The sequence below is a fragment of the Helianthus annuus genome, chromosome 14 (assembly GCF_002127325.2).
Source record: "Helianthus annuus cultivar XRQ/B chromosome 14, HanXRQr2.0-SUNRISE, whole genome shotgun sequence".
Taxonomy (NCBI): Eukaryota; Viridiplantae; Streptophyta; class Magnoliopsida; order Asterales; family Asteraceae; genus Helianthus; species Helianthus annuus.
The window spans coordinates 163,544,258-163,570,030 of record NC_035446.2 but is presented as its reverse complement, the minus strand read 5'-3'; the positions used below and the strand labels follow the sequence as shown (position 1 = coordinate 163,570,030).

Genomic DNA, 25,773 nt, shown 5'->3' with positions numbered 1-25,773 from the left:
CGTGGTTCGCTCCGGTTCGGGTACGCGGTTCGGGTTCGCGATTCGCTAGATGGCACGAATTCGGTACGGACGGGGGTAGGTTCATTTCGGTACGATCCGGTACGCTATTCCGGTACGGTGTACCATTTATAATGTTCATTTTATATTTTTTTGTGTACAAACTTATAAGTTTGAAGACCAAATGTAAACTAGTGAAGATAGAGTGGGTTAAATGTTAAAATAAAACAACTAGTTATACACTTTATATGTAAAAATTTAAAGCTTTACATACTAAATGTAAAGTAGTAAAAGATAGAGGGGTTAAATGTTAAAACTTATTTAAACCTAAAGTTGAAACCCTATGCACAGCCGCTATTCTACTTCTTTCCTGCTGATATTGCAGCACCAGAACCAGGATTCCCAAGTTACGAACAGCTCTAGAAACAAGAATTGGAACGATCCAAATTAACGAATTGAAACGACGAATCAAACCTTAAATTCGCGAATTGATAGCGAATTGGTTCGTATACGAATTCCGTACCATACGAAACGTACCAATTCGAAATTCGTGCTATTTTGGGCGAATTCTGTGACTATGGTCGAAATAGTTCGGGTCAAAAAGATTAGCGTCGAAACGGCTCGGGTCGAAAAGATTCACGTCAAAATGGTTCGGGTCGAAGTAGTTCGGTTCCAAACGATTCGCGTCAAAATGGTACGGGTCGAAACGATTCGCATGGAAATGGTTTGCGTCAAAATGCTTCGCGTCAAAGTAGTTCAGTTCCAAACAGTCCGTGTCAAAACGATTCTAGTCGAAACGGTTTGGGTGGAAACGTTACGAGTCAAAATGGTTCGATTCCAAACGGGTCGCGTCAAACGGTTTGAGTCGAAAAGGTTCGAGTTGAAACAGCTCGCGTCAAAGCAGTTCGGTTCCAAACGGATCGTGTCAAAACGGTTCGGGTGGAAACAGTCTGCGTTGAAAGCGTTTGATTCGTTCGGGTCGAAATTGTTCGCGTCGAAACGGTTCGCGTCAAAGCAGTTCGGTTCCAAACATTTCGCGTCATAACAGTACGGGTCGAAACGGTACGGGTGGAAATGGTATGGGTCAAAACGATTTGGTTCCAAACGGTTCGAATAAAAACGGTTCAAGCGCAAACAGTTCGGGTCGAAACGGTTCAGTTCCAAACGTTTCGCGACGAAACGTTGCGCGTTGAAACCGTTATGGTGCGGGTCGAAACAGTCGAAGATTCTAATGAATTTACTTTAATTCCTTCACATGTAGGAAGATTTTGAATTCCTTTAGGTAAAGGAATTCATGCCCAATTCCAATTCTCTTGTCAATCAAATACATGAAGATTGGAATTAAGATTCCAATTCCAAAAAATTATGTGAACCAGACATTTTAAGAGATGAAATTCAGATTCTAATTCCCTTAAATTCTATTGAATTCCTGCGAACTAAACGTCCAAGTGTTAAACAAATATCATAATGAAGCATCTTTATGATTATATTATGACACAAAGGCGCAAGCTGTAATATACGGGTTATGTGTAAAAATTAGCAATCAAAATTGTAAAAGAACACAAAACGAACACATCTCCATAATACCACCACCTACATAAGACATTAATTTACCCAAGAAAACTAGTCTTTTTTGCTAAGTAGTGTATTACCCACAACACAAGAAGATGGTTGTAATATCCATATAATCTTTAGATTCTTCCATCTTAGCTTCCTTCCGCCTTCATTTGCACAGAATCAATCATAAATGTTACACAAAAAAGGAAACATGTTGCCAAAACAAATCATCGACATAATACACTGATGAGAGGGTGAAAACCGCGTGATAATGTGTGTTATATTTCATGTTTTATTGCGTTTTTAAGTAATCATATACATTGAATGTGATAACTACGAGTACTCATGGTTTTTCAGGTTAATAGCTTAAAATGGTGAAGTTAAGATGCTCGGTGACGAAGCATAAACACCCAAAGATGATACGCAAATAAAACATGCTCATTGAGACGTATGTCGGATTTACGGTTAACTTGAAAACACAAGAAACATGATAGTAAGAAGGTCCAGGGGCTTGTATGTCATTAAATGAAAGTTGAAAAGCATGTGAATATGAGCAGCAAATATGGAACGTAACTTAAACCAAGGGGTATGGGGGTCGGCTTAGGTCCGGCGAAGCCCGGCGCCGGTCCCCCACACCACCCCCCTTGGGCCGTCCTGTTAAACTCGGCGTCCCCAAGACGATTATCACGGGCCCATGTTTTCAAATGTTAGCCGTTGGGTAACGGCTATAATATTACAAAAAAAAAAAAAAAAAAAAAAAAAAACCTTTTCTACCTTAAATATAACCCTCTACTTCTCACATTTCTCTCATTCTCATCCATTTTTATAAAAAACCACTCTCCTTTTTTTTATACAAATCATGAATCCATTCAACCCAAACAACCCCAACCCGAACAATCTCAACCCGAACCAACCTAACTTTTCTTCTAGTCCCGCTTACACTCCGACTATGGATCCTTCGTGGGGGTCTCCACCATTTACGTTTTCGGGTTACCAACAATCACCCAATGCCTTCTCACAAACATCCTAAGTTCAACAAATGCAACAATTTCAAGCACTCCAACAATTCATGCAACGCAACTCGTTTCAACTTGAACAATCCCAACCGTAACCCCCGGTTCAACTAGATGATGATGATGATGATCCATGTCATCAGCGGGGGTCACCTGGGAAATGATCCTCAGGTCCAAGTGGGTTATGACCCACGAGTTCAGGGAAGATATTAGTTGGGTTGAATCGGCTCTGGAAGATCGGAGTGGGGTCGCCATACGCATGGTGCGAGTTCGATCTCTGCAGTGGTATGAAAGCTGGCGGTTGATTGTCGGGCTCGTTCTCAGATTGCGGCCCGAAGGAGTGCAGATAAGACGGCGAAGAGCTTAAGGAGACGGAGCGCCTCCCTGGTTCAACATACACCCGCCATGGTTCTTGTGGGCTAGTGCTCATGGTGATGGACGGGGTACGCCTGTGCGAAGGTCCAGCTTCATGGTCGTGACCCGTGACTGGGCCTTTGCCTCGTCCGCGAAGAAATCTTGGTGGCATTTTGACCTACAAACATTAATAAGATAACGACCAATACATAATAAAAGACTCAAAATAAAATAAAACAAAACAGAGTTTGTCCTATGTTCAATGTCTAGACTTGGAACTCGAAGAATGTGCAATTTGTGCACTGAGATTAAACACAAAAGGCTAGTGTTTAATTCACTCAGTGTTGGCTCTGATACCAACCTGTCACACCCCAAATTTCCACGTGTCACCGGTGGGCCCGGTGGGGGAGTATCGTGACGTAGTTGATATCATCATTGTCAAACAACACAAATTATAATGCACAGCGGAAGCAATAAAAATAGATTTACTTCAACCAACAAATGTAATATCTAAGTATCACAAGTAGTCGAAATAGATCCAAAGGCGGATCGGAATAAAAAGGAGAAAATTGTTCAACAGATAAATGCATCCCAAAGTTTGCGAGACTCTATGATGCTAAGGAGAAGCCAGCCTATTTCGTGTAGCACCTGCACTTAATCTTTTTGGGGAAAATACGTCAGTTTACACTGGTAAATACAATTTAACTGACTCATTTTGAAAACATTTAGAAAATTAATTTGAATGCACAAGGCACAAAACTTTTTATAACTTGGGAATAATTAATCAAATTTAATATTGTAAAAGAATTACATGTTCGTTATGCGTTCAGTCGCCCGGTTCGTGCCGGGTTTAAGGTTAATTGACACACCACTCAGTATAAGTCCGCGGCGGGAAGCCAACGTTTATACCTTAATAAATATGGACACATCACCGGGTGTACGCCTACACCCGGGTGTCAAGGCCGTGGCCATTTCTTAAAATGATGCCAAGAATATCCGGGACATGGTCATTAAACTCCCAAAGGCGTAAAACAAACAAAACTAGTTTTCAAACGGGTCACATTGATAATACCCGACTACTAATGAGTTAGGGTCGATTGCCCGACCAAGCGGTATTTTATATACCGTACCCCCAAGCCCATATAAGGGAAAATAAGTTAAAAGTATTTACCTGAGCAAGTATAAACCACAAAAGCAAATGCAAGTGTCTTTTACTGGGCTCCTATTCTGGAACGAAGGTTTATAATAACCTATTAGAATCCTAACGGGTCTTTTAACATAGCCTAAGCTTAGACCGGTTAGTTTCGAAGGATAAATATGGTTTAATCACGAGGAAGGCGAAAACCAGAAAGGAATGTGACTTAGACCCTACAAGCTTGGATACTTGTATAACATGGGTAAACTAAACACATACTGGATTTTAGAGACTAAGATGATACGGTTTGACCAGTTTCGGCTAATGTGCGTAAACTAGTCACAGAAGCCGATCCGAACGCGAAAGTGCATAACGGGAAACCATATAAATCATATACAAGTTTCCTGAGATTATATGCACCAAATATGTTGTAACATCAGTAAAATATGGCCTATTATGCCCCAAATGATTTTGAACTCCATTTACGCCTCATAAGGGCATTTTGGTAATTTCACATAAGCTTAAAAGGTCAAAACGGGAAATCTGAGTTCTCAACTTTAGTTTACTGTTATAATATGAAATTTTACTAAATATATCAGTAGGTATTAAACCTTATGTATATAAACTAGTTTTGACATATACTATGTCGTAAAAATGCCTAAAAAGGCGATTTGGAGCCATTTCTGGGTTTTAAAAGAAAAGCTGATATTTTTATAATTTCAGAAGGCTCAAAATAATATATTTAACATAATAAATCAGTAGGAAAAGGTTTGGGGTCAAAAGGTTTTGTAAAACTCATTTTATAGCCGAAAAGGGCAAAACCGGCATAGCCGAATTAAGCTTAAAACCTTAAGTTATGCTCAGCCTAAAAATAAATAAAAAAAATCTTTATATAACAGTGGGTATAAAGTTTTGATATAAAAATTTGGGTCTAGGTAGGTTACATGCTAACTACGCTAACTATTTACTAAGAAAGCTTCAAATTACGCTAATGAGCATAACTCTTAATCTAGACCTCAAACTGATGTCAAATTTTGGGGACAAGTCTATAATTCAGTAACTAAGATGTCTACCCTTTTATATTTTCAAAATCATGATTTTTGGGCATTTGGGCATAATGGTCAACATATGGGCATTTAACGGAAACATGCATGTGAACAAGATATCTAATGAACCAAGTTGTATAATCACAGGAGGATATACTAACATGTTATTAGGTCCAAAAGAAGCTCTAAGGCAATCTTAATCTTGACTAAAACGGGTTAGAACTGAAAGTCAAAGCGAAAGTCAAACTATGCGACTTTCGGTTCCAAACCGGGTCTAAACAGAAAATTGTCGAGTTGAACATGTTGGAACATGTTCTTACATTATTTACCAAGTTATATTAATGATAAAACAGGTTGCATGCATCCTACATTGCTAATTATAAGTTAATTTGGATTTAAGCATTCTGTTGACTTTTTAAAGTTAGCTTTGAGTCGACAATTGACATGCTTAGAGTGGGAATCTGGAAATACCCTTTTAAGGGTTTGTTACCCACATAATTACCTACTTAAAGGTATTCTTAATTCGTGATTTGACAGAGCACATTTAAATTAATCACGAAGTCAAACCTTAATTACGACGGTTTGACTTTTAACTAATTAACTAAGCTAAAATGGATTAAGGGAGGTTAGGGTCACTTACAAGAGTCCTAGGAAGGATTAGGGACCTAAAGAAAGTTGGTTGCTGTCCAGGAAAGCTCCAGAGAAGTCTTGAACCAAAGTTTCAAGTGAGCAAATGAAATGGTCACCACCTCATGCCCTTATATAGTGAACTAAATGGTCCAAGATTATGACAAGCAACTCTACAATGGTTGGGGGATCACCCCAAGTGTCCCTAGAGGGCTAAATACTGCCTAGCAAGCCCCTGATTTCAAAAACCATCGTTTTAAGTCGGTGTAACGGGCTGGACAGGCATCTGTCCAAAATCTGCTGCCAGCGACAGTCTTACGGACCGTAAGCTTAAGGCCTTGCGGTCCGTAAGCATCTCTTGCGGACCGTATGCCGAAATGGCTACGGTCTGTAACCGACCTTTGCTGAAAATGCCCAGGTACCCTCCTTACGGACCGTAAGCCTAGGGCCTTGCGGTCCGTAACCGATGGTCAGAGGACAAAAAAATTTTAAATTTCTAAGCCTTGACCATGCAACTTTGAAGTGCCGAAACATCAGGCTTTTACTGCACTGTAGGGCCCACCAATTCAGGTTTTGCATGCTTGCATGAACATTGGCACCTTGGAATCTTATGGCAACTTTAATTTGACGGAAATACCAAGAACAAGTCCTTGGATTCTCATATTAGTTGGCCAATGTAATTAACTATTTTGATTCTTTTTTACAAGAATTTTATTCAGCATTTTTAGTAGTAACAATCCTGCCAATCCCGAGTCCACATAAAAGATGGAACTTTATTTATTTGGAACAACCGGTTAACATATAAGATGTTTATCAAGCGATTTAAGGATCTTGGGATTTATAAATTCGGGTCGCTCAGAGGTGTTTTAATAACATGTCGCCCTTGGGTCGTTCAGAGGTATTTTTAATAACATGACGCCCTTTTTACTAAAATCCTACCATACATCTTTTTATTTGATCCGGTTTTTCTGACACGTCTGTCTCTCATGACACGTGTCTTTATTTCAATGGGCAGGAATTTTCGAGGTGTTACATCCTCACCCCCTTAAAAGAAATCTCGACCTCGAGATTTACTGAAACAATTGAGGGTATTTCTCTTTCATTGTGGATTCCAATTCCCACGTATAATCAGGACCTCTGCGGCCCTCCCATTTGACTTTGACGATGGGTACATGCTTCCTTCGAAGCTTCTTTACCTGTCGGTCCTCAATCGACACAGGTTTTTCTATAAACTTTAAGCTTTCGTCTATATGCACATCTGTATGCGGTATGACTAGTGATTCATCAGCTAGGCATTTCTTCAGATTGCAGATGTGGAACACATTGTGAATACCACTAAGCTCCTCTGGTAAGTTTAACTTATAAGCCACCGATCCTACACATTCGATGATCTCGAATGGTCCAAAGTACCTTGGGCTTAACTTACCTTTCTTACCAAATCGCATTACCCCTTTCCATGGTGATACTTTGAGCAAAACTTTATCACCAACCTCGAACTTGAGGGGCTTTCGCCTTTCATTAGCATAGCTCTTCTGCCTATCACGGGCAGCTTTTAGGTGATCACTAATCTGGGCAATCTTGTCCGTTGTGTCTAAGACTAAATCTGGTCCTGATAATTGAACTTCTCCTACCTCTGCCCAACAAATGGGTGTTCTGCACTTTCTACCATATAGTGCCTCAAAAGGCGTAACCTTAATGCTGGTGTGGTAGCTATTATTGTAGGAGAACTCAATCAAAGGTAGGTGCCTATCCCAGCTTCCTCCTAGGTCAATCACACATGCACGAAGCATGTCCTCCAAGGTTTGAATAGTACGCTCACTTTGCCCATCCGTCTGAGGATGATAAGCTGTACTAAAATTCAATTGCGTACCCAGAGACTTTTGGAAACTCTTCCAGAAATGAGACGTGTATCTGGTGTCCCTATCGGAGATAATAGATACTGGTACGCCATGCAAGGATACAATCTTATCCACGTACAGTTGGGCTAGCATGTCGGAGCTGAAAGTCTCTTTAATGGGTAGGAAATGTGCTGACTTAGTCAGTCGATCAACTATCACCCAAATAGTGTCATTTCCTTTCTGTGTTTTAGGCAACTTGGTGATGAAATCCATTGTCACCATTTCCCATTTCCAGGTGGGAATTCCAGGCTGTTGCAGCAAACCTGACGGTTTCTGATGCTCAGCCTTGACTTGAGCGCACGTCAGACATTTAGCCACATGGGTGGCTATAGACTTTTTCAAGCCTATCCACCAATAATTTGCCTTCACATCCTGATACATCTTATCCACTCCAGGATGGACGGAATATCTTGAACTGTGGGCTTCCTTAAGGATGACGTCTCGAAGTCCTCCATAAACAGGAACCCATATTCTTCCATTTAGCCTCAGGATTCCATCCTTGCCATAGGATAACTGTTCTTCGGTTACTCCTAGCTTTTCATTAGGGTAGTTAGCTTCTAACACTGCCTCTTTCTGTGCAGCTAACAACCTTTCATTCAGACTGTTCCTGACCTCAATGCTTTTGGCATTGATCCTTATCGGCTTCACCATCTCTTTTCTGCTCAGGGCATCTGCGACTACATTGGCCTTGCCTAGATGGTATCTTATTTCACAATCATAATCGTTCAAAGTTTCCATCCAACGTCGCTGCCTCATGTTCAATTCCTTCTGGTTGAACAAGTGCTGGAGGCTCTTGTGATCGGAATAGATCACACACTTGGTTCCATATAAATAGTGCCTCCATAATTTTAGTGCAAATACAACGGCACCCAACTCCAAATCATAGGTGGTGTAATTCTTCTCATGCACCTTTAATTGTCGTGAAGCGTAGGCAATGACTTTGCCTTTCTGCATTAACACACAACCCATCTCGGCATCACAATAAACTACAAATTCATCAATCCCTTCAGGTAACGTCAACACGGGTGCGTTACTCAACTTCTACTTCATAATGTCGAATGACTCTTGCTGCTTAGGCCCCCAATTGAACTTGTTATTCTTGCGAGTCAGCAAAGTCAGGGGTGCTGCAATTCTAGAGAAATTTTCGATGAATCTCCTGTAGTATCCTGCTAAACCTAGGAAACTGCGAATTTTCGTAGGCGTCTTTGGTTCTTGCCAGTTCATGATAGCTTCTATCTTAGCGGGATCTACTTGGATACCACGCTCACTGACAACATGTCCAAGGAATTGGACTTCACGTAGCCAGAAATCGCACTTAGAGAATTTGGCATAGAGCTTTTCTTGTTGAAGCAGTTTCAGAATGCAACGGAGGTGCTTCTCGTGGTCAGCTTGATTCTTGGAATAAATGAGAATGTCGTCGATGAAGACGATGACAAATTTGTCCAAATATGGCTTACAGACGCGATTCATGAGATCCATGAATGCGGCAGGTGCGTTAGTGAGCCCAAAAGGCATCACTAGGAACTCGCAATGACCATAACGAGTCCTAAACGCAGTCTTGTGCACATCTTCATCGTTAACCTTCAATTGATGATATCCTGACCTCAAATCGATCTTGGAAAAGTAACTTGCTCCTTGAAGTTGATCGAATAGATCGTCGATCCTGGGCAAAGGATACCTATTCTTAATGGTAACCTTGTTGAGTTCTCGGTAATCGATACATAAACGCATCGACCCATCCTTCTTCTTGACAAACAAGATCGGTGCTCCCCAAGGAGACGAACTAGGTCTTATAAAACCTTTGGCTAGCAAATCGTCTAGTTGCGTTCTCAATTCCTTCATCTCTGTTGGTGCTAGCCTATACGGTGCTCGGGCTATAGGAGCTGCTCCTGGAATAATGTCAATCCTGAATTCCACTTGCCTATCTGGTGGCAAACCAGACAGTTCTTCTGGGAAAACTTCAGGGTATTCCGATATAACGGGAATGTCCTCAATCTTGGGCTTCTGCTCATCAATGGTCACTTGTGCCATATAAATGACGCAACCATTCTTCAAACATTTGGATGCTTTGAGCATAGACACCTGCTCAGGCAATCCATGATGTGTGTCTCCCTGAATGGTGAGTGGCTCAGCAGATGGAGTCTTGATTATTACTTGCTTCCTATTGCATACAATCTGGGCTTGGTTATGCGATAACCAATCCATGCCCAATACTACATCGAAGCCGGCTAACTTAAAGGGTAGCAGGGATAGAGGAAAAGAGTAGTTCCTAATGGATATGGCACATCCATCTAACATAGTCGAGACGGTTTCTAAAGTCCCATCTGCTAACTCTACCTCATAATTTACCTTCAAGGCTTTAACAGGCAATCTTAATAGTTCACAGAATTTATCATCTACGAAGGATTTGTCTGCTCCAGAATCAAACAATACTCTTGCGTAAACGTCATTAATGAGAAAAGTACCAGTTATGACGTTATCATTCTGGATGGCCTCCTGCACATTCATCTGGAAGACCCTAGCGTTGGTCTTCTTCCCATCTTCAGTCTTCTTTACGATCTTTGGGCAATTGGTCTTGATGTGCCCTTTTTCATTGCAACTGTAACAGGTTGCATCCTTCAGCTTTTTGCACTCAAGAGTTATGTGCTCAGTGGACTTACATATCCCACACGCCTTGGGTTGGGATTTCTGTTCATACCTGCACCTCCCAAAGTGGTGCTTCTTGCAAACCTTGCACTTGGGCCTATCGCTCGACTGTTGATCATTCCTCCTGGCTTCAGACCCCTTCTTGTGGTCACGGTTCCCCCTATGTTTCTTGCCTGATCAACGTGAACTGTCATCTTCACGTTTCCTCTTTTTAGAGTCCGCATTTCTTAATGTTATTTGTCTCACTGCATCTTGAGTGAGAGACAGAGATAAATCAGTTACAGATCTAAATGTGGTAGGTCGAGAGGCATTCACGCTGGCCTTAATTTCTGGGGCCAAACCCCCAATGAAACGCGCAATCCTTTTTGGTTCTGGGGTCACCAGGTATGGAACCAATCTAGACAAGGTGTTGAAACTGGTGAGGTATGCCTGGCAGTCTAGGTTTTTCATAACCAGATATAGGAAATCAGACTCTATCCGCTCAACCTCATGTTGAGGGCAGTAGTTATCCTTGATAAGAGCAACAAATTGCTCCCATGACATATTGTACAAGGCAACCTTTCCAGAGGCCTGGATCAACGCCCCCCACCAAGCTAGGGCCTCACCCTTAAATGACTGGGATGCAAACTTAACCATATCCCTCTCAGCGCAACCACTGATGTCTACAACTGTCTCTATTTCATCAAGCCACGTCATACAATCTACTGCCCCTTTTTCCCCATTAAAATCCCGGGGTTTGCAAGACACAAAATATTTATACGTGCAACCCTTAGCACGTGGGGCATCATCAAACACAATCTTCTTGGGGAGAACACTGTTTTCATTTGAGGAAAGTCGGTCATCATCTTTCTTAGATTTGGGTGGGGTAGGTGGTGGTTTGCTGTGAGCCTCAGAATGATTCTTTGGTTTAGCATGCGGTGTAGATAGGGTTCTACTACGGGTCTCACTGTACTCACTGTACTGCCGTTCTAAGGCTTTTGCGACCGCATCATTAACAATTGCTTTTAGCTCAGCACCCGTTACTAGGATTTTAGCATCATTACGGTTTCCTACTGGATGGCTATTGACTTCATCGGATCCAGCCATGTAGCTTCAATTGCTACATATAAATGATGGACAAGGTTTTTACTTAAAGGCTCTTACAGTATTTTATGTTTTATTAACCAAGGTTTTAAATTGCCATTTTAGGTTAATTTGTTAGAACCTTAGGATTTTATAGTATCTAGGTGTTTTAGGTTTGAATCATAGTTAATTACCATTTGTTAACAGGGAGTCATAAGCTACCACTGTCCTTAGTCACAGAGGACATTTAATTATTGCCCATAGGCACTTCGCTTCAAAGAAGCGGCTAAATAATTAAGGGAATTTAAAATTAACCCTTTATGAGGGATGGCCTGTGTGACTTTACTGATTCACAATTTGCCAAGATCGTTAACATACTAACAGATGTTAACAATAATTGGAATCTATTATGTGGGTTATACCATCTTGCCCATGTTTGCAACAACACAAAGGCTAGGTTTTACCTCCAAGATTCTTAAATAATTAACACAGAATAGTCCTAAATTGAGATGTTAATTATGGATCTTAACCTAATTATGGAACTACCATCTTGGCCTTGTTTTATGAATCATAAGGCTAGGTCTCTGTTCTCTTTAGATTTTACCAATTTAATATAATGGCAGATCTTTTTAAATTTTCATTTATTTTTATGTTTTATGCATATAATTAATAGTAATAGATAAAAATGAAAACTTAACTAAAACATCTCATAATTGTTTCAAGCAAGTACAATCATTTGCCCAAGACGGGACTTCTACGAAAATAAATGCCCACGCAGGGGCGGAAATCAAGAACAAACCCACGCAGGGGTTAACTAACCAAACATGCCGACGCAGGAGCAGAGTACAAAATGACAAGCTCACGCAGGAGCTGAATACTGAAGCAAACAGTCCACGTAGGGACTGAATTACAACTAAATAAAAATAACAAGGAGCTTCAATAATCCCTCCTTTTGGACTTTCCCTTGATCAGATCTGATAGTCCTTTGAAGAATCCTCTGTTGTGTCTGCGTTCAATCTGAATTTCCCGTTCACAACGGTCCAGTCTCTCAAGGACTTCCTGCTGGCGCTCAGGTGGAATTATCTGTGGCTGCGGCGGCTGATACACAGGTGGAGGAGGTGGCAGATGTTGGTACCCATAAGTCGGGTAACCAGTAGTCCAAAGTCATCCATAAGGCCCCTCAGGGTGACTGGCATTGTAGTCCCACGCCTCTTGGTATGGGTCCACACTAGCATAGTTGTAGTTGTAGTGGGTATGTGCCGGCTGCTCAAAGGGGTTATACGCCGCTGAGCCGGCGTATGCAGGAATTGGGTTATCAAAACCCAATGGTGGTGCCGCAGGTACTGAGTTGATTTCTGGAATGGGGCTTGATGGACCTCCCATCTGTGGGTCTTCTTCCTGAAGTGGCGGATAATGGCTGCCACTTGAAGGCTGAGGAGTACTAATACGGACTCCTCCTCGCACAGACATTCGTGCATTCGACCTTCTCCGCCTCGGTGGCTCCGGAGGCGGTTGCTGCTCTACTGGCGGTGGTGGCGGCGGCGTGACTGCCCTGAATCGAGAATCCTGGGAAGGATCCTGCTGCTGTTGTTGCTGCTGCTGCTGATGGGGAGACGAGTGCTCGGACGGGGTAAAATACCAATCCCACTGTTTGAATCTCTCTTGATAGCTGTCGGGACCACGATAAGGTGATCCGTGAAACGATGACCCGTCGGAGATCTCAATCGGGTGGTTGGGTGTTCCGGACGCGGGCTCCACTGGATCCGTGTCTTCGTCCATGTCATCAGCGGGGTCACCTGGGAAATGATCCTCAGGTCCAAGTGGGTTATGACCCACGAGTTCAGGGAAGATATTAGCCGGGTTGAATCGGCTCTGGAAGATTGGAGTGGGGTCGCCATACGCATGGTGCGAGTTCGATCTCTGCAGTGGTATGAAAGCTGGCGGTTGATTGTCGGGCTCGTTCTCAGATTGCGGCCCGAAGGAGTGCAGATAAGACAGCGAAGAGCTTACGGAGACGGAGCGCCTCCCTGGTTCAACATACATCCGCCATGGTTCTTGTGGGCTAGTGCTCATGGTGATGGACGGGGTACGCATGTGCGAAGGTCCAGCTTCATGGTCGTGACCCGTGACTGGGCCTTTCCTCGTCCGCGAAGAAATCTTGGTGGCATTTTGACCTGCAAACATTAATAAGATAACGACCAATACATAATAAAAGACTCAAAATAAAATAAAACAAAACAGAGTTTGTCCTATGTTCAATGTCTAGACTTGGAACTCGAAGAATGTGCAATTTGTGCACTGAGATTAAACACAAAAGGCTAGTGTTTAATTCCCTCAGTGTTGGATCTGATACCAACCTGTCACACTGTCACGGCCCCCGACCCGGTTTGACCCGTTTCAGGAGCCGCGGGACAGAAATCCTGCGGTATTTAAGTTTAGGCGACAGCGGAAGTTTTGTAAAACAGGATCTTTCAATACTTTAAACTGCCCGTTTTATAACTTTAGGGATAACTCCCGAAATTTACAACGAGGTGATTTCCCAGGGAAATCTTTATTTTCAAAACATGTTTCTTTTATTTATTTACACTGAGCCACTTTCCTAAGCTGGGAGTGCGTTACGGCACTTCTTCCTTTGCTCACAGTATATCACCTGAAACATGTTTGAAAAAGGTTTTGTCAGCGGGGAAATACTGAGTGAATCATTCATTTTACTAAAACGACACATTAGTTATAATTCACAGTATCAAGTGCAACTGCACTGTTTCTGATTATCAAACCAACTACCCACGGTACTTTACCACTTGACCCACTGGCCCACCTGTCCAGTGGTGTCTGTGATTATGGTCATATCAACCATTGGCTGCCCCAATGTTGAAGATTATCAAGTAATGTATACAAAACCCCACATACCGGCTGTAACTTGGTGATTACAAAGACTTAATCCCTGTAATTATAACTTTGAAAATAATTTGGAGTTTTGTAAAACAGTTGATAAAAAGAGAATGATTCACATTGCAGATTTAACGAGCAAGATATAAGCCTACTGTTTTATCCTTGATTAAACCTAATTTAACACAATGCACACAGAAACGGGTTAGTAACTAATACAGCAGTTACGTCAATTCACGAGATTAAACCTTCACAACGATTAATGAGTGCAATACTCAATAATTCAATCGGATTCACAACGAATAACAGAGCATAGTCCGGATTCGAACAGCACTCTAATATTCAAGTCGAAATCACGACGAATAATCAAAGTACAAGCTCAATTTGAGCAGCACCCAGACAATTGTTGGATAGTTATAATCGATCGGACGTTGAATCGTAATAGCGATCGAGTTATTACCCTGATTGCGGCAGCACCTCGTGATCGTGTGTGTGTGGTGAACTGATTTCGAAATAACTTGACGTACACAGACTGTTTATGCGTCGTTTCAACTTCAACAGTTAAGTGCCAATGTCAGCTATTTATAGAAATTTTTGGGACTCCCTTACGGACCGTATGCCTGATCCCTTACGGTCCGTAAGCTAAGCAGTCTAATTCATAGGCTGCCTAGACTTGGGACTAGCTTTGGTGATCCACAAATTTGGCCAATCAGAACATCCAACGTTCTATTTTAGATAATTATTAAACTAGGGTTTACCCCATTAAGTTTTAGGGGTCCTGATCCTGATTCCAATTGTTCCGAAAATTTTAGGGCTAATGCCACATTACTTGGGTGTCTTAATTAGGGTTTTCTTAATAGCTAATTATCGTCCTAATTATTGATTTTAGTGACAGTTGTTACATCCTCCCCACCCTGAGAAAAATCTCGTCCTCGAGATTTACTGAAATAGATGAGGGTACTTTCGCTTCATTTCTGATTCCAGTTCCCAAGTGTACTCGGGTCCTCTCCTGGATTCCCATTTGACTTTCACTAACACTAGTCGTTTGTGTTTAAGAAACTTGATCTTCCGGTCTTCTATTTGTAGGGGCTTCTCTACGAATTTCAGCTTTTCATTTACCTCTATATCTTGAAGAGGTACTACCAGGGACTCGTCTGATAGACATTTCTTTAGATTGGATACATGAAACACATCATGAACTTCTGCTAATTCTTCTGGTAGTTGTAAACAATAAGCTACTGGTCCTATTCGTTGGATCACTGAGAATGGTCCAACATATCTTGGACTTAGTTTACCTTTCTTACCGAATCGTACTACTCCTTTCCAAGGAGAAACGTTTAAAAGTATTTTGTCTCCTACTTGAAATTCTAGTGGTTTGCGACGATTGTCAGCATAGCTCTTCTGACGATCTCTAGCAGCTTTCAGTCTTTCCTTGATTTGTGTTATTTTGTCAGTGGTTTCTTGCACAATCTCTAGACCTGATAATTGACTTTCTCCTATTTCTGCCCAACATACGGGAGTTCTGCACTTGCGTCCATACAGTGCTTCGAATGGAGCAGCTTCGATGCTCGAATGATAACTATTGTTATAGGAGAATTCAATTAATGGCAAATGGCTATCCCAATTACCACCGAAATCAATTACACATGCTCGGAGCATATCTTCCATTGTTTGTATCGTCCTTTCACTTTGTCCGTCCGTTTGAGGATGATATGCGGTACTTAAATTGAGTCGAGTTCCCATTGCCTCCTGGAAACTTGTCCAGAAACGGGAAGTGAAACGACTATCTCTATCCGATACAATGGAGAGTGGGACTCCATGTAAGGATACTACTTCATCTACATACAACTTGGCTAACCTTTCCATGCTAAAGGTTTCCTTTATTGGTAGAAAATGAGCTGATTTGGTTAATCGATCCACAATTACCCAAATAGCATCATTACCTTTTCTGGTTTTGGGTAACTTAGTAACAAAATCCATTGTTATGAGTTCCCATTTCCATACAGGCATTTCTAACTGTTGTAGTAGTCCTGAAGGTTTCTGGTGTTCTGCCTTAACTTGTGAACAAGTAAGACACTTGGCTACATATTCAGCTATGTCCTTTTTCATTCCTATCCACCAGAAATTATTTCTTAAATCTTGGTACATTTTATTGTTTCCTGGATGTACAGTATACCTGTCACACCCCGATTTCCACGTGTATCACCGGTGGGCCCGGTGGGGGATTTCCGTGACGTAGTTGGCAACAATATAGTTAAACCACACAATTATATGAATGCACAGCGGAAGCTTAAATATAAATATATAGTTCAACCTTTGATTGTAATATCGAGTGTATTACAAAAGTCGAATGTATCCACAGGGGATCAAAATAACAATAAAGTATTTGTTCAACAGATACAGCATCAAGCTTGCGAGACTTTTCGTGATGCTAGGAAGCTATTACCAGCCGATTACGTATAGTACCTGCACTTAACCTTTTTGGGGAAAATACGTCAGTTTACACTGGTAAATACATTCAACCGACACATTTTGAAAAATGTTTATTAAAAATTGATTTGAATGCACAAGGCACAAACTCTTTTATAACTTGGGAAAATTATTTAAAATTATAATCTTGTGAACGAATTACATGTTCCTTCTTTACGCTCAGTAGCCCGGATCCTGTCCGGGTTAAAGATCAATAGACACACCACATTGCGTAAAACCGTGGTGGGTAAACCAACGGCTACGTCTTTTAATAATAGTATTGACATAATTCCGGGTGTATGCCTACACCGGGATGTCGAGGTCGTGGCCATTTTATCGAATGATGCCAAGGATATCCGGGACATGGTCATTAACCCCCCAAAGGCTTTTAAGTAACAAGACTATTTAAATGAGCCGGTCAAATTATTCAATTAACCACCTAAGCGATGGAAGATTTGATGCTCAATCAAGCGGTAAATATTATACCGTATCCCAAGCCCATATAAGGGATACTTAGTAACTTTGCAAGTATCCTTTACTGGGGCTCCTATTCTGGAACGAAGGTTTTAAATAACCTATTAGAATCCTAACGGGTCTTTATATTAGCCGTAGCCTAGACCGGTTGGTTTCAAAATATAGATATGGTTTAATCGCGCGAAAAGGCGAAAACCGAGAATGGAATGCGATTCTGCCCCAACAAGTTCAGAGACTTGTTTTATATGGGTTAAATATTCACACTCTAGATTTTGGGGTCAAAATAATATAGTTTGACCCGTATCGGCTAATTTATGTAAACTAGTTACATAAGCCGAACCGTGCGCGCAATAGGCGCAACGGGTAACCGTGAGAGTCCTACGCTTGTTTCATAAGTCAATATGCCTTAAAGAGGTTGTGGTATCAGTAGGATACCTTCCGTGATGCCCGTAACGAGTTTAAGTTCGTTATACGCCTCGTAGGGGTTTTTCGGTCATTTTAAAGACTTTTAAAGAGCTTTTCGAGTTCTACAGGGAATCTGAGTTTCCCGACCAGTATATAAAGTCTAAAACACTTTATTTATTAATTAAAATCAGTAGTAACTGGAATCGGGTCAAAAGACCTTGTAGAACTCATTTTATGGCCAAAAAGGGCGTATTCGGTATTTACCGAACCGATGCCATAACCGTAGGTTATGAGCAGGTCAAAAATAATTAAAAATCTTTAAAATTCCCAAAATATTACTTTACAACAGTGGGTAAAAGTTTTGGTGACGAAATCTTGGTTTAGATGGGCGTTATGCTAATTGCGCCGTTTATTACAAAAGTTTTCTTTAGTTGCGCTTTTTAGCATAACTCCTATTCTAGACCTCGGATTGACGTGAAACTTTAGGGACATGCTTAGAAATCAGTATTCAAGGTCATGACCCTTTCATGTGCCCGAAATTCTCGTTTTAATTTATAAAAGGCGTTACGGTCAACTTTTAGGCAATTAACGGAAATGCGTAAAAGACTTGGACAAACAATGAACCGATCACACATGCTTATACCATCATGTAACCTGGTCCTAAGAGAGTCCTAAGGCATATCTACATTGTACTAAAATGGGTCAGAACTGAAGTCAAAGCAAAAGTCAAACTTTTGCAACTTTCGGCTCCAAACCGGGTCAATATAGCAAATGGCCGAATCAAACGAATTTAGACAAGTTTATATACTTAATATCATGTTTTATGAACATCAAAACTAGTTACATATCAACTACATTACAGATTATGCAAGAAATCGCAAAATGTCTTTCTGTTGACTTTTTAAATATACGTTTGACTCGACATTTGATCCGACATAAATACCAACACATAACTACTTTTGATCCGACAATTCACTGGACCATTTGTGATTTATCGCAAAGTCAATCGTTAGTTACGACGGATTGACTTTTAGGCTAAACTAAGCAAAAACAAAACCATAAAAGGTTTGGAATACTTATAGAGACTTGTGCACAACTAAGAATGATAAGAGAAAGCTTTGAGAGCTCCAAGTATGATCAGAAGAGTGTGTTTGAGGTGTGTTTAAGTTGTGAACATTGAAGGTCTATTTATAGTGCAAGAAATGCTCTTAGATCATCAGAACACACCCTACAACTGAGTATGGATCATGGGCAGGTGTCCCAAGGTGCTATAGGTCGAGTAGGGGGCGCCCATGCCTCACTTATTGGCTAAATGATCGTTCACAAGCTCAAAAGGCATGCAAGTCCAAACTTTCTGCATCTGGGCGTCCCACGCGGCCCGCATGGAAGAACCATGCACCTTTTACGCGGGCCGCCTGAAGTTTAAAAATCAGACGCGTTCATTAGGAGGCTCGCGGCCCGCCTCAACTTATCCCAAAACCTTACGCGGCCCGCGAGAGGTTGGATTTTCATAATTTTTAAATCTTTTGTAATCATGATCAGAATCTGGTAATTAATAACGAAATCTTTCGTAATTATTAACCTGACCTTTCGGGTTTGAAGGGGTAACTTTGCGATTTGGCCCTCGATTATTTACAACTAAGGGCCTCGTGTTATTTACCCGCATTGTCAAGTCCCTGGTTAATTTGTTATTTATTTGGAAAGTCTTAACTTTCTTTGTTGACGCTTTTAACCCTTCTCATACGAATTTGGTCATAACTTTCTCGTTTTAAAACGAAACTTCGCGGAATTTATACAGTACATTCTAGTGAGCGTATTTTACTGTTACAAAGCCTCGGGTACGTCAAAGGGTCACTCATAGGTATAATTAAACATGTTGACACAGTTAACCCCCTGTAGCTTGTAATCTCTCACTTTCTTCCGCGTTTCGCTTCCGTACGATCCATGATTTATTCGTTTGAAGGTATGAGCATCGATTAGGGTTACTATACAGTATACTTACCCTTGTTTGACATATATAACCCTCGAATTTATATACTTTCAAGGTTCGTCAACATTAGTCCTTTATTCAATATCAAATGCCACGTGTAAGTTAATGACACGTGTTAACACATTATTGGACACAAAATTTCGAGGTGTTACATCCTCACCCCCTTAAAATAAATCTCGACCCGAGATTTACTCAAACAAATAAGGGTATTTCTCTTTCATCGTGGCTTCCACTTCCCACGTGTATTCGGGATCTCTACGGGCATCCCATTTGACCTTTACAATCGTTACGTGCTTTCTTCGAAGCTTTTTCACCTGTCGGTCTTCGATCGACAAAGGCTTCTCTACAAACTTCAAGCTCTCATCTATATGCACATCTGTGTGTGGAATCACCAATGACTCATCGGCGAAGCACTTCTTTAGATTGCAGATGTGGAACACATTGTGAATTCCATTGAGCTCTTCTGGTAAGTTCAACTTATAGGCAACTGACCGACGCGTTCGATGACCTCAAAAGGTCCTATGTATCTCGGACTCAGTTTGCCCTTCTTACCGAAACGCATCACCCCCTTCCAGGGCGATACTTTAAGCAACACCTTTTCACCTACTTCGAAGTGAAGGTCCTTGCGCTTCGGATCAGCGTAGCTTTTCTGCCTATCTCGGGCAGCCTTGAGACGCTCTCGAATCTGGACAATCTTGTCCGTTGTTTCGAAAACTATCTCCGGTCCTGATAATTGGACCTCTCCCACTTCCGCCCAACAAACAGGCGATCTACACTTCCTACCGTATAATGCCTCGAAAGGCGCAGCCTTTATGCTAGTATGGTAGCTATTGTTGTAGGAGAATTCGATTAGGGGTAGGTTCTTATCCCAATTACCACCTAAATCTATAGCACATGCGCGCAGCATGTCTTCTAACGTCTGAATGGTACGCTCACTCTGACCGTCCGTCTGTGGATGGTAAGCCGTACTGAAGTTCAAACGCGTGCCCAAAGATTGCTGGAAACTCTTCCAAAAATGAGACGTGTACCTAGTATCCCTGTCGGAGATGATAGACCCAGGTATGCCATGTAAGGCTACAATCTTATCAACATAAAGTTGGGCTAACATATCGGAGCTATACGTCTCCTTGATGGGTAAGAAATGAGCTGATTTAGTCAGCCTATCGACTATGACCCATATTGTGTCGTTTCCTTTCCTTGTTTTGGGTAACTTGGTAATGAAATCCATAGTTACGCACTCCTACTTCCACTCGGGGAGTTCGGGCTGTGGTAGCAAGCCAGATGGCTTTTGGTGTTCGGCTTTGACTTGAGCACAAGTCAAGCACTTTGCTACATGGGCGGCTACAGACTTTTTCAAGCCTATCCACCAATAGTTCGCCCTAAGTCCTGATACATTTTATCAGCTCCAGGATGGACAGAATATTTGGAGCTGTGGGCCTCCTGGAGGATAACATCTCATAGTCCTCCATAAATCGGAACCCATATTCGTCCGTTCAATCTAAGGATTCCATCCTTGCTAAGAGTTAACTGCTCTTCAGTTACTCCTAACTTATCCTTAGGATAATTAGCTTCTAACACAACCTCCCGCTGTGCAGCTAATATCCCTTCAATCAAATCGTTCCTGACTTCAATGCTTTTAGCATTGATTCGGATGGGTTTCATCCTTTCTTTTCTGCTCAGGGCATCAGCGACCACATTCGCTTTGCCGGGATGGTACCTGATTTCACAATCATAATCATTCAAGGTTTCCATCCAACGGCGTTGCCTCATGTTCAACTCCTTCTGATTAAATAGATGTTGAAGGCTTTTGTGATCAGAATAGATCACGAACTTGATACCATATAGGTAATGCCTCCACAATTTCAGTGCAAATACAACGACACCCAACTCCAAGTCATGGGTGGTGTAATTCTTTTCGTGCACCTTTAATTGTCTCGAAGCATAGGCAATAACCTTGCCTTTCTGCATAAGCACACATCCCATGCCTGTGTGCGACGCATCGCAGTAAACTACGAATTCATCTGTACCTTCCGGTAGTGTCAACACAGGAGCGTTGCTTAGCTTTTGTTTCAGGATTTCGAAAGATTCTTGCTGCTTCGGGCCCCAAATGAACTTTTCTTTCTTCTTGGTTAGGGAAGTTAAGGGCGCAGCAATCCTTGAAAAATTTTCAATAAATCTCCTGTAGTATCCTGCTAACCCCAGGAAACTACGAATTTCGGTAGGCGTCTTTGGCTCTTGCCAATTCATGACCGCCTCTACCTTAGCGGGATCCACCTGGATACCACGCTCGCTTACAACGTGTCCTAAGAATTGGACTTCTCGTAGCCAGAATTCGCATTTAGAGAATTTGGCATAGAGTTTCTCACGATGTAGCAACTCGAGAATACAACGGAGGTGTTTCTCGTGGTCAGCTTGATTCTTTGAATATATAAGGATATCGTCGATGAAGACGATGACGAATTTGTCCAGGTACGGCTTGCAGACGCGATTCATGAGATCCATAAACGCAGCCGGTGCATTTGTGAGCCCAAAAGGCATCACTAGGAACTCGTAGTGACCGTAGCGAGTCCTAAATGTTGTTTTATGCACGTCTTCATCTCTGACCTTTAATTGATGGTAGCCCGACCTCAAGTCGATCTTTAAGAAGTAACTCGCCCCTTGTAGTTGATCGAACAGATCGTCGATTCTTGGCAACGGATATCTATTCTTGATGGTGACTTTATTTAGCTCACGGTAATCGATGCACAGACGCATCGATCCGTCCTTTTTCTTAACAAACAGGACAGGTGCTCCCCAGGGAGACGAACTAGGTCTGATAAAACCTTTTGCCAGCAGTTCATCCAGCTGGGTTCTTAATTCCTTCATTTCAGTTGGAGCTAGCCTGTAAGGTGCTCTAGCAATGGGAGCTGCTCCAGGAATGATGTCTATTCTGAATTCTACTTGTCTATCTGGTGGTAAACCAGGTAGTTCTTCGGGGAAAACTTCGGGATATTCAGAAATAACAGGAAGGTCCTCTATCTTTGGCTTGGGCTCTTCAATTATCACCTGAGCCATGTAAATGACACAGCCTCTTTTCAAAAATCTAGAAGCCTTGAGCATAGTTACATTCTCGGGCAATCCATACTATGTATCTCCTCGAATGGTAAGCGATTCACCACTCGGAGTCTTTAGCACTATGTGCCTTTTGTTGCAAACGATTTGGGCCTGGTTATGGGATAGCCAGTCCATGCCCAGAACAATGTCAAAACCCGCCAGTTTGAAGGGAAGTAGAGATAGAGGAAAAGAGTGGTTCTTAATGGACATTTCACATCCCTCTAGAACAGTGGAGACGGTTTCTATTGTGCTGTCTGCTAACTCTACCTCGTATTTCACGTCTAGGGTTTTGATAGGCATATTCAATAGTTTGCAAAATTTTTGGTCTACAAAGGATTTATCAGCGCCAGAATCGAAAAGTACTCTTGCAAAAATATTATTTACGAGAAAAGTACCTGTGATAACATTGTCGTCCTGCACTGCCTCCCTTGCATCCATACGGAAGACTCTCGCATTAGTCTTCTTGTTTTCTTCCGCCTTTCTGGCATTCTTAGGGCAGTTGCTCTTGATATGCCCTTTCTCGTTGCAACCATTGCACGTTGCATCCTTTATTTTCTTGCAGTCCACAGTCTTGTGGTCCCTGGACTTGCACAGTCCACAGGCAAAAGACTTCTGCTGGGACTGTGAGTTCGACCCTTGCCTACATTTCCCAAAGTGGGATTTCTGGCAGATTTTGCATTTGGGCCTCTCTCCAGATTGTTGCCCATCTTTCTTCGATTCCGCCCCTCTCTTGCCATCACCGTTCCCACGGTGTTTCTTACCCGACCTTCGTGAGGTATCGTCCTCACGCTTCCTCTTTTCTGCCTCCTTGTTCCTTAGCGTCCTCAGACGGACCGCGTCTAAAGTGAGGGACAAGGAGAGGTCAGTCACAGACCTAAAGGTCGTTGGCCGAGAGGCCTTCACACTCGCCTTTATAGCGAGTTCTAAACCCCCAATGAAACGAGCGATTCTCCTTGGCTCCGGAGTTACAAGATACGGAACCAAGCGAGACATCATATTGAAGCTCGTCAAGTAGGCCTGGCAGTCCAGGTTTGTCATTACCAATGACACAAAATCAGACTCGATCTTCTCCACCTCATGCTGAGGGCAGTAATTTTCTTTAATGAGAGAAATAAATTCCTCCCATGTCATCTTGTACAGAGCAGACTTCCCCGATGCTTGAACCAACGCTCTCCACCAAGCTAGGGCCTCGCCCTTAAACGACTGCGACACAAACTTAACCACATCCTTTTCCGCACACCCACTGATGTCCACAATGGTGTCCATCTCATCCAGCCAGGTTATACAATCGACGGCACCCTTTTCCCCTGTGAAATCTCGGGGTTTACAAGACACGAAGTACTTGTAGGTGCAGCCCTTGGCACCAGATGCATCAGTATATTCTCGATCACGACGAACACTGTTCTCATCGGACGAGTGATTATCGTCGTCTTTCTTGGGCTTGGAGAGTGGTTTGGAGTGTGTCTTTGGTTTGGAGGATGGTTTTGATACGGTTCTGCTTTGAGACTCGGTATATTGTCGATCTAAAGCTGCTTGAACAGCGTTGTCGATTAGGGCCTTTAACTGCGCGCCTGTTAAATGCACTTGCGCGTTATCATAGTCATCTTCATTTGTATGGCTGTTCTCTCCATTGGGATCCGCCATGGTAACTTGAATCTGTTACAGAAGATAACAAAATTTTATTTAGGAGTTTATTATAGAATTGTCTTTTATGGCAATTCGTTAACCATGGTAACAGAGACCATATATGGTTAACTTATTACTCACTTAGTTTTAGGATTTGTATATATCCTATTTTAGCTATAACAATAATAACATTAGCGGCACAAAGCCTGATCACGAGGATGTTTTATAATATTAGCCGTGATTTCAGAGAATCAAGGCATGGAGATTTGAACCGTAGTTCTTTTATCTCTTTCTAACAGGGAGTCATAGACCACCACTGTCTTTTGTCTTTATAAGACAATTATTACGGCCCATAGGCACTACATCTCTAATGGATGTTTAATAAGGTTGGCCCGTAGGCACTACATCTCTAATGGATGTTTTATAAGGTTGGCCCGTAGGCACTACATCTCTAATGGATGTTTAATAATTTGATCACCTTTATTGATGATTTGACCCATGATTTATAAATCATTTAGTTGGGTTTTTGAAATCCTTAGAAGGATTTTTGTACAGAATGACGTGTGCGATTTTAACGAATCACATCTGCCATGATTGTTAACATGCTTACAGAGGTTAACAGGGAATCTGAATCTTTTAATTAGGTCTTACCATCTTGGCCGGATCTTAAAAGACACCAGGCTAGGTTTCACTCTTAAGATTCTTTATTGGGCAGATCAATTTAAAAGGAATGGTTTTGATTTATTTCATATATAGTAAAAATGAAATTCATAACATAACATTCCAAACTTTCAAATACAACTACATACTGCCCTAAACGGGTCTTTAAAACAAGTACATACCTTTATAAAGGTTAAATAAAAGACAGGCCTATATAAGGACTGGTATACGTTAGGTATCCTCGTAGGGACTAACGGATAAGTGCATGTAGGGACTAAAATACGATAAATGTCCACGCAGGGACTTATTTCAAAATAGAAATTACATTAGTACACCTATGAGGACTAATGGTCACGTTTCTTCTTCTTGCCCTTTAATAGGTTTGCCAAGCCTTTGAGAAATCCTCAGTGGCTCTTTTTCTCTTCCTCGAACTCTCTCTCCACACGATCCAATCGGTGGAGTATCTCTTCATGCTCAGGAGGAGAGAAACGTGGTTGTGGCGCCGGTTGCGGAACTGGAGGTCTAGGTGGTGCTGGATACCCATGAGCTAAGTAATCCGGTATCCCTAGATTTCCGTCTGGATAGCGGGCGTTATACCTTGCCGCTACCACATACGGGTCACGCTCATAGTTGTAATTGTAATGTGCTTGCGACGTCGGCTCGAACGGGTTATATGCCGTTGCGTATGGAGGTAATGGGTGGTCATGCCCAAATGGTGGCGAAGACGGCGCAACTGGTGCGGAGTTCGCCTCTTGTGCTGGGCTTGAAGGCCCTTCTTCAGGTACTGACGGATAGTGACTACCGCTTGAGTGTCGAGGGGTGCTGAAGTGAA

At 42.0% G+C, this 25,773-nt stretch overlaps 1 protein-coding gene across 1 annotated transcript; it reads right to left on the bottom strand.

The window, feature by feature from the left end:
- Nucleotides 1-2,706: 2,706 nt before the first annotated feature.
- Nucleotides 2,707-23,143, bottom strand: LOC110907749. The gene is made up of 7 exons (XM_035983153.1): nucleotides 23,051-23,143; nucleotides 21,237-21,938; nucleotides 20,941-21,005; nucleotides 15,461-16,355; nucleotides 13,976-13,985; nucleotides 12,860-13,509; nucleotides 2,707-3,099 (listed from the first exon to the last, which is right to left on the bottom strand). The coding sequence occupies exons 1-7, from the start codon at nucleotides 23,141-23,143 to the stop codon at nucleotides 2,707-2,709; spliced, it is 2,808 nt and encodes a 935-aa protein (XP_035839046.1).
- Nucleotides 23,144-25,773: the final 2,630 nt, after the last annotated feature.

Coding starts and splice junctions, on each gene's coding strand:
- LOC110907749 (XM_035983153.1), bottom strand. CDS start 23,143: ATGCCAGAAAGGCGGAAGAAAACAAGAAGACTAATGCGAGAGTCTTCC. Junction 21,939..23,050: donor GGACGACAATGTTATCACAG/GTACTTTTCTCG, acceptor TGTATTCTCGAG/TTGCTACATCGTGAGAAACT. Junction 21,006..21,236: donor TGGTCGCTGATGCCCTGAGC/AGAAAAGAAAGG, acceptor GATGTTATCCTC/CAGGAGGCCCACAGCTCCAA.